At 36.6% G+C, this 11248-nt stretch overlaps 2 protein-coding genes across 3 annotated transcripts; one reads left to right on the top strand and one right to left on the bottom strand.

Moving 5' to 3' along the window:
• Nucleotides 1–108: 108 nt before the first annotated feature.
• On the bottom strand, nucleotides 109–4618 carry LOC132304178 (uncharacterized). Of its 2 annotated transcripts, none has more exons than XM_059801739.1 (4): nucleotides 4068–4618; nucleotides 2594–2869; nucleotides 1525–1662; nucleotides 109–1164 (listed from the first exon to the last, which is right to left on the bottom strand). In XM_059801739.1, exons 1-4 carry the CDS (start codon nucleotides 4389–4391, stop codon nucleotides 523–525), a joined length of 1380 nt encoding a protein of 459 aa, XP_059657722.1. In that variant the 5' UTR covers nucleotides 4392–4618; the 3' UTR covers nucleotides 109–522. The 2 variants fall into 2 exon arrangements, with proteins under 2 accessions (XP_059657722.1, XP_059657721.1); XM_059801738.1 differs by having other exon boundaries at nucleotides 109–1167; nucleotides 4068–4617.
• Nucleotides 4619–7413: 2795 nt separating this feature from the next.
• Nucleotides 7414–9767, top strand: LOC132304175 (AAA-ATPase At3g50940-like). The gene is made up of 2 exons (XM_059801735.1): nucleotides 7414–8540; nucleotides 9055–9767. Exons 1-2 carry the CDS (start codon nucleotides 7545–7547, stop codon nucleotides 9544–9546), a joined length of 1488 nt encoding a protein of 495 aa, XP_059657718.1. The 5' UTR covers nucleotides 7414–7544; the 3' UTR covers nucleotides 9547–9767.
• The last annotated feature ends 1481 nt before the right edge of the window (nucleotides 9768–11248 follow it).

The following is an 11248-nucleotide window of genomic DNA, read 5'->3' as shown; positions in this document are numbered from 1 at the left end:
GTGGTGAAAATCCAAAGCATCTAGGTTTTGTTCACCGCGACCTTACCACTAACGAAGTAATCTTCTTTACCAAACTTGCAAAGAAATCAGAATAGAGAGGGAAAAATATTTGATAATAGAAAGTAATTATTTAGTATTATTGCAATGTGCTCCAATGCATTGAATACATTGTGAGAAATTCTCTGATTCCATCCATCACATTTAATGGGATGTTAAAAACCAACTGTAATATTTATCACAATAGCAATTGAGCTAGTAAAATTGTAATATTTCACACAACTCTTACATGAAAAAGTGAATAAAATAAAAAAAATCTTTTTCAAATTATATTGAAAAGAAAAAAAAAATGTACTACAATGATTACAATCAAGTCTTAAATTCGAGACCTCTTGTAAAAATATATTATTTTTTATTAGCCTCTACAGATTATTTCCTATTAAAAAAAGAGATGTTGGGCTTGAAAGGAGATTCCAAAATTGTTTGGACTTTTCACCCAAATTCATTCTTTCAAGTCCCTCCCACCTAGAGAGAGTGAGATAATGGAAGCCCATTCAACTTTGGAATGGCAAAAGGTACCCCAGTTCGGATTACATCTAGAACTGCTTGTTGGAAGCCAAGAGCCAACCACATGGATTCAGCAATTGACTTGGCACACTGACCAGCCAAATTAACCAAACCAAAATCAGCACCTGCCAATGCCAGAAGTTGAAGACACTCCTCACACTTATTTCTTGCACATATCATCAACGCAGTATCGCCAGAATTTGTTTTTGAGTTGAGATTACAACCAGCATTGATAAATTGTTGGAGAACCTCAGCAAACCCAAGCCGTGCAGCTAAATGAATAGGGCGGAACTCTGTTTTATCATCTGTTTCAACAGGGAACTCTACATTAGCACCACAATTCACAAGCACATTGACTGCTTTAGCGTTGTTACATAGGATGGCATGATGGATGATGGTCCTCCCAAAATGAGGGATGTTAGGGGAGAGGTGGCGTAAGAGCATGCACAAGATAGCACCACTGTCTTCAAAATACTCCACTACACACCAGGTGACACTATAAGGCTCAGCTAGCCCTGCACCCACCCTAAATTCTTCTCCAGTAGCTGTGTCCCATGACCAGGCTCCCAGTCTCACTTTTGCGTCTGTTCTAACACCAGCCTTCTTTACATTATCAAAAGGCAAATGTGATATTAGATTATAGTGTTGTGATTTAGATAAAAACAAAAAATGCTTGTTTAAACAACTTAACAACCAAGCAGAAATCTTTCCATCAGGCTCACATCATTGGTACATAAGTCATATGGAAGGCCCATAAAATTAGGTGTTTGTGAGATGCTAACAGCAGAATTATAAGAGCTGTACTCAAACTGGCGGCCTCACAGTTATCTGATCAAACCGGGCACTGTTCTGGCCCAGCATGTAATCAGTATTGTCCAAGTCTTTGGATTTGTTAAGCATCAGATATATATACACCTGTACATCTTGGGTAGTTTTGGTAATCTTGCACACGGTGTTTACCTGTAGCAGCAATCTGACAACAGAAATCTGCCTGCTAACGATGGCTGCAACGAGCGCATTACAGTCAACATTGGCATGCAGAGACGGCTTGGAAGACCTAAGCAGCACCCGCGCAGTTGCATTAGCATCGACTCCACACTGCCCCAAACAAAGCACAAATGCCATTTGAGATTTCAATTAACGATCTGAGAATTTCAATTAATGAAGTAACAGACAGAATTGGCATCCAATAGGGCAATCTTCATCAAGTCCATTTTGAACCCTTCATCAATTTTGGAGAACAGAGCTTATTAAAGGTAATGTCATATTCCCCCACATTGTACAGAAGTCAAGGTGCCTAGTTACAACATATATTTTTTCAAAATAGTAAATGGTATATTTATTTTTCACAATTGCAACCAAACAAATGGTGCCGATTGCTAGCCTCCAAATAGATGGAAGAGGAGCAGTGAAGTATTATGCCATCTTACTGAGAGGCCACATATCATTGGATCTTTCTAGGCAACAATAATTGGCACCGAAAATCAGAACTTACCACTGAAAATTTTGGTGTATGGTAGGTAGATTAACCTATATTACAATATGTTATGTATTTACCTGTAGCCGGGAAACACTCAGAATAAAATATCCTGCAGAGAAGTAAGTGCTGTTATGAAAATAATTAAATGAAGTTGGGCTTTGGAGACAGCTGAAGTTAGTGCAGAACTTTGCATTTTCAAAACCATAAATAGAGGTAATCAAATAATTGATACTCAAACTCCTAGCCTGATAGCAACTTAAGGGGAAATTAGTTTTGATATGCCTTTGTTTCATCATCACTGTCAGTCCGATTAGACTTAAATACATCACATCAAGGTTGCTCAGTTAAAGTAAGCCTTATCTCTACTATATTGAGTCACTTACACAAATCTTAGTTCACCATTTTCAGTCTTTGGCCTATGTTTTTCATAATTTTCATAGTGATTAAACTCAACTGTATTGGGTCTACAATCATTTTGCGTGCTCGTTTTATGACAGAAAGCCCACATGCAATGATGAAATAGAGATTTACACTAATAATATTAAGTACCTTGATGAGTGTCTCAACAACATCCACAAACCCTCTGCAGGATGCCGTGACAAGAGCATGCACAGCAACATGTGGGCGGATCATGTCGGAACCCATGAGCAGCTCAGCAGGCCTGGTCTGCCCCACATAGCTTGCTTCCAACAAAGCCTCCTCGCATGCTGTCTGAGATGCTCCACCATTCAAAAGCATCTCCAATATCTCAATATGGCCCTCCCTCACTGCCGCTGTCGTAGCATAGCCCCGGAACAGCTTCTGATTCACATTGGCTCCAACACTCTGTCATCATAAAATAGCCAAACAACCACTAATATGAACATGACATCAGGATTATACTGTTTCAGTGAACATTTATATATAACAAATTCTCTACCGCTTTCGGAGCCTGAAATTTTGTATGAGAATTTCCAGTTCATACACTGCTTGTCAAGTGAAGCAATCAATGCAGAGTGAGAACATTTACTATCAGTGAATAATATCTACTGATATCCATAATTTCTCAGGATATCTGTCAGGTTCTGAATTAATTCAGAGGGTCACGAGGATAGAGAGGGAGGCATTATGCATGTACAGACACAGCTCATCAGTCATTTTTGTGCCAGTTCCAAAGCATATTCAGGCACTCCAAAAGATATATACATAAATTGAGGAAAAATTAGAATTTTTATCAAAAAAATCCAGTGAAATAATTGAAGCCTAAAATTCAACAACATCAACAGTGTTCATTCTTGTAAGTAATTACACAATTCTATATAATCTTCACTCAAGAAAACAATAATAAATACAATGACTAACTACTATTATTATTATTATTATTACTACAGAAATGATATGCCATCCAAATTCGGACCAAACCCACACTCACTGTCACAAGGGGCCTATGGGTCCCACCAAAGCAGCTGGCCCCACAGGCCCCTTGTGAGTACGGGCATGGTCCGAATTCGGAACGAGTTGTTGTTGTTTTTATTAGCTGCAATGACTAATTAACTAATTTCAAATCGTGTAATTATTACTCACTAATGAGAAAACAGTCAAAAATCAATATGACCTTCGTGCAATAACCCCAAGGTTGATTTCAAATTTCAAATCTGTATTAAGCAAAAGTTCTCTGAAGACAATCAAACACATGACAACAACCAAAAAGTCTCTCTCTCAGTGTGTGTATGTGTGTGCGAAATGTTTTCTTATATAGTGACTCCAAATCTAAAATCATTTTCCTTTCTAGTGAATCACACCTGTGATATACGAATACAATAATCTAGAACTCACAGAAATTTCGAAAACTAGAAGATAGACCCTTGAAATTTCAAACACAATCACTGAGAAAAGCTATGAATTTCCTCTCATTATAAGTATTATTTATATAAAATTATTAACAATTCTCGAGACATTCCAATAACGGAAAAAAATGAAAAGAAAAAATCGAAGAAATTAAAAAATAATAAAAATAACTTTGTTTTCACAAAAATAAGCTGACCAGTAATTTTCTGACGAGTGTCAGATTTCCGGCATGAGCTGCGAGGAACAGAGCAGTGACCTCCGTCTTGAACTCTTCGAATTCGAAACGAACTTCGTTGGCCGACTCATCGTGCAAGACAACATCTGTCCTTTTCGTCTTCAAGCACACTGTTCCGATGAAGTTGACGTCGACGAAGGGGTCGGCGACGCACTCGAGGGCCGAGTTGAGGTCGTCGGCGTGGGAAGCGTCGACGAGCCGTTGCGAGACCTCGGCTGCGTAATCGACCGGAAACACTTGCTTTCCGGCGAGGAAGCCGGGAGACGAATTCCGGTATACCGTCATTTTCCGGTGAGTCTGGCCGGTGGAAATGGAGAGAGGTCTCACTGTAAGTGTGAGTGGACTTGTGAGAGAAGCTTCAGAGAGAGGAAGGCCAAGGCGTTTTAATGGAGGTGGGAGGTGGGAGGTGGGTCTAACGACTTTGACTCGGTCGCGTTTAGTCCAAATGGTAAGAAATTACACTGCAATTTGGTTTTAAAACAAGAAAACATTGCATTGTGTGTGTGTGTGTGTGTGTGTGAGAGAGAGAGAGAGAGAGAGAGGAAGGGGGTAGTATTTATTTATTTATGATCAAACTATAATAACTATTACAGATATTTTTATTGCATTTATTTCGTTCTTAAAAATTAATTGGAGATTATTCTCAAAATTAGTTGAGGATTATTTTTGTTTTTATCTCATACTAATAGCTACTGAAATTAGTTGTGGGCTATACTTTGAAATTGGAGATCGAAAAATTTAGTTTGAAATCTAAAGTAATATGATTTCAATTTTTAAAAGTGAATTACATGCTATTGAGTATTGAATGCACTAAAAAACAATTAAAAAATGTTAGTGATCTAATTTAATTTTTAAAAAATAAATCTCTTTTAAAATGAATGCAATTCATATTTTAAGTTAAAATTACTTTTAGAAGAAATAAAGTGATAGTAATAATCTTTTTGCCTAAAAAAACAAAGGATGGAGAAACGGAATGACCATAGAAGAATAGTATAATAAAAGAAAGAAAATAAATGGAATAATTGTTGTTTTATGTGAGTAATGATGTACAAGACAAATATTTTAGTTATAATAAAATTAAAAACAAAATAACTTACTACTAATTTTTTTATTATTAATATTTTTGTATTTGAATTGAACTCTTTGGATGTTTTTTGTTGGGCCCAATTGGGTCCCACCAGAATCCATCAAATCCCTTGAATCAAGGATTTAAGGAACTCCATCTCATTTCTTTTATTTTTAGTTGGCATTTTGTTTATATAATATTTCCTTTCCTCATTTTTTTTTTTTTTTTTTGTCCCAACCATTTCAATTTATATGCAATTTTAAATAAGTTGGGTTAAGCATAGTCGTTACTCGTTAGCAATCTAAGAGTTATTATATTTGTGCAGTAATCTCACAAATTCTATAATGAAAATTGTAGGATATTTTAAAATCTATTAAATTAAATGATAACTCATCTAATCGAGTAAATTTATTTTTATATAAGAGAATCAATTTATCATAATATTAGCTTGAGTTTGTGCACTCAACGACAACTTGAATTTCTTATAATATGATGCTATGTTTGGCAGCATCAAATCACCTGCTTTAAACTGGGGAAGAAGATTTAGTAGCGATTTTAAACCAAATTTCATCCAATTTCAAATTCAAGACACTAATTTAAGTTCCCAAACCTATAACATGAAAGTAATATTTAAAATGGAGTCAATCTTAATAATACAAATTTGATTTGCATAAAAATTACTATATAGGTTAATTTAAAGCATTACCCATTTTAAATATACTATTAGAAATTAAGGAACAACCTTAATTAAATTACATTAACTAAAAAAAAATGTCATCACAACGGTCACTTTATATTAAAGGGACCTCAATTTTCAAATTTTTATGCTCAACATTTGGAATTGGAATCCTCTCTATACAGTGTTATGCAACGAAGAACAATTGTGATCCATTTACAAGTGTAAATGATCACAATTATCTTCTTATGTATGACACGGTGTTATTACAGTAGATGATCAATATTGTAACATCGGACATAAAGTGAATCATTGAATAACCTATGGTAAAAAAATTACCGATATCCGGTGACGAAGAACACAATAACTTATTAAAATTCAATGAATATGGTAAACTAAGTGGCTAACTCAGACGGCAAAGGATTGCTTTGGCCGGATTTGGCCTGCATATATTTTTGTTGTTCTCTTAAATTAATTTCTTGTTAAACAAACAACTTTTGTAGTGCTTTTATGCACACAATATAAAATTAATTCATGACAAATCCAAATTTAGAGAATACCAAATGAAGTAAAACAAAATCAAACTCAGATTCCATGTCAACCTATTCGAGATAAACAAAGTTGGATTAGTTTTTAAAAAAGAAAATGCTATTTGTTTCACTTTCTCTATCATCCAAATTCTTTGTCGTTAAATTTGTTCATCCGTCCATCTTTGGTGTACCTACAAGACAAGTAGGAAAATAAAATCTCTCTCTCTCTCTCTCAATGAATATATATATGTATATATACACACACACACACTCATTACAGCACAGATCTTCCTATTGCTTAATTGGAAGTCATCACTCATCTCCAATGTGGTAGGCTGTAAGTTGTAACAATGTGTCAATGCTTGTCCAAACATTTGTTGGTATTAGCCCAAAATTTAGATGAACTCAGTCATAAAACGAAGTAGATCTCAACTTTGTAGTTTTGATTGTTAAACCTTAATACGGGTATTTGATGAAAGTGAATTTCATAAGAATATGCGACGCACTCTGTACCTACTCCGCTCCATCTTACAAAATGTTCAATCTGAGGCCAAAGTTTATGGTTTTATTACCAAACAAGAAGCCTGTTTTTCATACCGTGTCATAAGCTTGTCCCTTCACTCTGTACTTTGTTGCCTGACCTTTTCCTATGAATGTTTTTAATAGAAGAAATCTGTCGACATCGTTAGTTGTGTGTTTCTTAGAATATACATACTGACATATGCAAAATCAACTTATCAATTGCATTGTTCAACTTTTTTCTCAGGTGTGACATATGATAAGTAATGTACTTTTAATTATAAATCTAAGCTTACGATACAATTTTTAAGAACGAGTCACCTTCATGTCCTTTTCGTTGAAAAGTATTGCAGTATATGAGAATTGCTGGAGAAGGTTGTTCTTCAACATGCTTGTCCTTGTCATGCTCTGCTTCCAAAGCAAGTTGCTTTGTGGAAACAAAGTTGAATTCTACAATTTCTTCTTGTGTGGTGTGCTTTATAGATGCTACTAATTTTCAAAGAACTTCCAATGGAAGCTCTTTCTAGCCAATGTTCTATAAAACGGCCTTTACCCATAATTGTCACAAACCAAGCAAGCAAAAGCAATAACAAACAACACTTGTACCACCTATTTCTCTTCTAGTCTTTTGTGTCCACCAAATAGTTATGAGCATGTTTTCTGTATCAAGCATGCCTTCAACAACAGCAGTTCTGTCGACGTACACCACTTTTGCTGCATCAGCAATGCTGGTTAGGTCGGTGTTAAATGAAGTCCAGAACATGACCAACCAGATTATACCTCAACAACTCCGAGAGAAGCTCTTGTCTAAACTCGGAGGGCTAATGGGGAACCTTTCGTCTCAAATGACTCTCATCATTGATGAATATGATGGGCTCTCCCTCAATCAAGTCTTCGAGGCTTCACAAATCTACTTGCGCACAAGGATTAGTCCTTCAGTTCAGCGGCTCAAGGTATCCAAGGCACCACAAGAGGAAGAACTCTCGGTCACCATCAACAAAGGGGAAAAGATCGTTGATACATATGAAGGAATCCCATTTGTTTGGGAAATGATTTGTACCGAGTCTCAAAGGACAAGCTTCAACTATGAAAGCAGCTTTTCTACTGAAAAGGTTGAGCATCGATCATTCGAACTCAGTTTCGATAAGAAGCACAAAGTGAAGGTATTGCGCTCTTACTTGCCATATGTACTAGAGAGGTCAAAAGCCATAAGAGAAGAAACCAAGGTAGTGAAACTCTGCTCCCTTGGAAACTACTGTGGGGCAGGATCAGTTAATCTTGACCATCCATCCACATTTGACACATTGGCAATGGATCCAACACTGAAGAAGGAATTAATTGATGACTTGGACAGATTTGTGAGCAGAAGAAAGTTCTACAGGAGAGTTGGGAAGGCATGGAAACGCGGGTATTTGTTGTACGGACCCCCTGGCACAGGTAAGTCGAGTCTGGTTGCTGCCATGGCGAACTATCTGAAATTCGACATTTATGACTTGGAGCTCACAAGTCTTCAAAGCAATGCACAGCTTAAAAGCCTATTGCACTATACTACGAATAGATCGATCCTTGTGATTGAGGATATTGATTGCAGTGTTGACTTGCAGAACCGACAAGATGGAGGTTACAACCAAAGTGAAAGTCAGGTATGACAATAGCTTGAGTCACCATTAGACTAAGAAGTAGTTTTTCTTTTTTCTTTTTCAAATCTTTTCCAGAAAATAATTCTACAATATTATTCTTAAGGAGACTCAAACCCTCCACCTTCCGCTCAGGAATACAACTAGACAACATGCCTCGGTGACCAAGTAGTAATTGATGAAGAAAAACTTTAAAAGGAAACACCTCTGGTCCCTGAACTTGCTATATGCCCCTACTGTTCCAAAGCATAGCCCTGTCTCAAAGACGGCTGGCTTAGTTAATAGCATTTTTTGGGAGACCTTTCCACAAACCTAGCTAGGTCTTCTTGCTGGCTGATTCAATTTCCTAGCTAACCCTTTTTTTTTTTTTCCCGGAAGTTCAAGCAAACGCACACAAACTCACAATATTGCCTCTAGAGGGACTCGAACTCTCAACCTCCCCTTCCAAGCTACTAGCTATGTGGTAATCTCCTAGCTAACTTTCTCACCTATTAATTGTCGTTTTTTTCCTCGCTGACAGTTGACACTATCCGGGCTGCTTAATTTTATTGATGGGCTATGGTCAAGCTGTGGCGACGAGAGGATTATTGTGTTTACTACCAATCACAAAGACAGGCTTGACCCTGCATTGCTTAGACCAGGTCGCATGGACATGCACATCAACATGTCCTACTGCACTTTTTGTGGGTTCAAGATTCTTGCTTCTAACTACCTTGGTATAACCAACCACTACATGTTTTCTGAAATTGAAAAGCTCGTGACTGAGGTGGAGGTCACCCCGGCACAGGTTGCAGAAGAACTCATGAAAAATGATGAAGCAGACATTGCACTAGGAGGATTAACAGAATTCCTTAAAAGGAAAAGGACAGAATGCGATCAACCAAATGCGGGAGAAAAAGGAACCCATGAAGAAGGAAAAGGAAGTGAAGAAAACAAGAAAAGTGGTGAGAAGAAAGTGAGGAACAACAAGAGAAAGGCTAAAAGAGGAAAAAGGAAATCCCCAAGGTTCTAGGGCTTTGATCATTGCATCCAATAATTCGACACTTCAATAAGTAATAAAAATACTTCCACCATGTCTATTGAACAATTTGTAATAGGAGACTCAGCATCTCTGATTGCCTATATATGGTTGATAGGATAATTAATAAAGGAATAATGATTTTCTCGAAATAAAAATTGAAGGTTGAGAGTTGAAGTCCCTATGAGAGTAAGTTTCAAATTCAACAACCACCACCAAGCCTTTTTCCCAATTACTTAGGTTGGCTACATGAATCATATGTTTTAATTCCGCTCTAAGGGCATAGCCTCAGTCAAATAACATGCTATCATATCCCCTTTCTAAGCGACTCTACCCGAGTTAATTTCGCTTTTCCACTAATATTACCCTCCATGTGGATTATGTCAATCTTCAAATAGGGGTTCGAGTATGATGAACTCAAATGATCATTTAATTTCATTAGTACTGTTTGACATTCAAAAATAGATTGATTGTCCAAATTATAAAGAACAACTAATATGGCTCTCAAGAAGATTAGAAATACAACAAATCAACCAATTCAATCAACAAGCTTAAGCTTAATTGACCATTTAACGTACTCAGCAATATCCTACACTAGTAAAGATGAACATCAATTTGACAGCTTGAAGAGCTCTCACAACAAGTCCTCTTCATCTTCCACTCTCTCAAACCCAAACCCACAAGATTGATTGCCCACAATTTTCAAATGGGTCATCTCATAATCTCTTCATTTATTTTATTTTTTTTTTCCAATCTGAACATGAAAAGGGCATATACTCAAATTGATCTATCATCCTCAAACAACCAGTTATATACATCCATGAGAATCCGATCATCATCCTCGACGACGAGCGACCCTCCTCGCTTCTCCGAGTGGATGAGATCGGCGATCAGTAGAGTAAATCACATGAATTTGTTGAGTGCTACATGAGAACAATTACTTGTATATGAATGTATATATGAACCCATCAGAAAGTTAGAGGCGTACCATTATATTGCACCAGCCGAGAGCCTGAGACTAATCGATTATTCACTCGTTGCTCCATTAGCAATTCTCTCTCTTCATCGACCTCATCGGTTTTGCAGTCGGATGTGTGGCTTGTAATTGACATAGGGCATAATTCATGCCAGTCAAAGTTTTGTTCTGTTATGTCATTCTAGACTTACATGTAGACAACCGAACTGGAGTAAATCGGAGGGTGTAAAAAGGGTAAAATTAAGTTACATAAACTGAAAATGGAATCGTGAAAACAGGAATGCTTTCCTAGTGTGAAGGCGACACCGGCTAAGAAAAATTATGTAACTTAAATTCGAAATGTCCGTAAATTTTAATTTTAAATAATATAAATACAAAAATAACAAGGATGATTCCTACGGTTCATGCCCTCAAATGCAACAATGGTGGTGAAAATCCAAAACATCTAGGTTTTGTTCACCGCGACCTTACCACTAACGAAGTAATCTTCTTTACCAAACCTGCAAAGAAATCAGAATAGAGAGGGAAAAATATTTGATAATAGAAAGTAATTATTTAGTATTATTGCAATGTGCTCCAATGCATTGAATACATTGTGAGAAATTCTCTGATTCCATCCATCACAATGGGATGTTAAAAACCAACTGTAATTTTTATCACAATAGCAATTGAGCTAGTAAAATTGCAATATTTCACACAACTCTTACATGAAAAAGTGAA

The sequence above is a fragment of the Cornus florida genome, unplaced genomic scaffold (genome assembly GCF_030987335.1).
Source record: "Cornus florida cultivar Cherokee Brave unplaced genomic scaffold, ASM3098733v1 CherokeeBrave_3.0.0_Hap2_Chr04, whole genome shotgun sequence".
Classification (NCBI taxonomy): Eukaryota; Viridiplantae; Streptophyta; class Magnoliopsida; order Cornales; family Cornaceae; genus Cornus; species Cornus florida.
The sequence above is the reverse complement of the archived record's forward strand: the minus strand, read 5'-3'. Positions and strand labels throughout refer to the sequence as shown.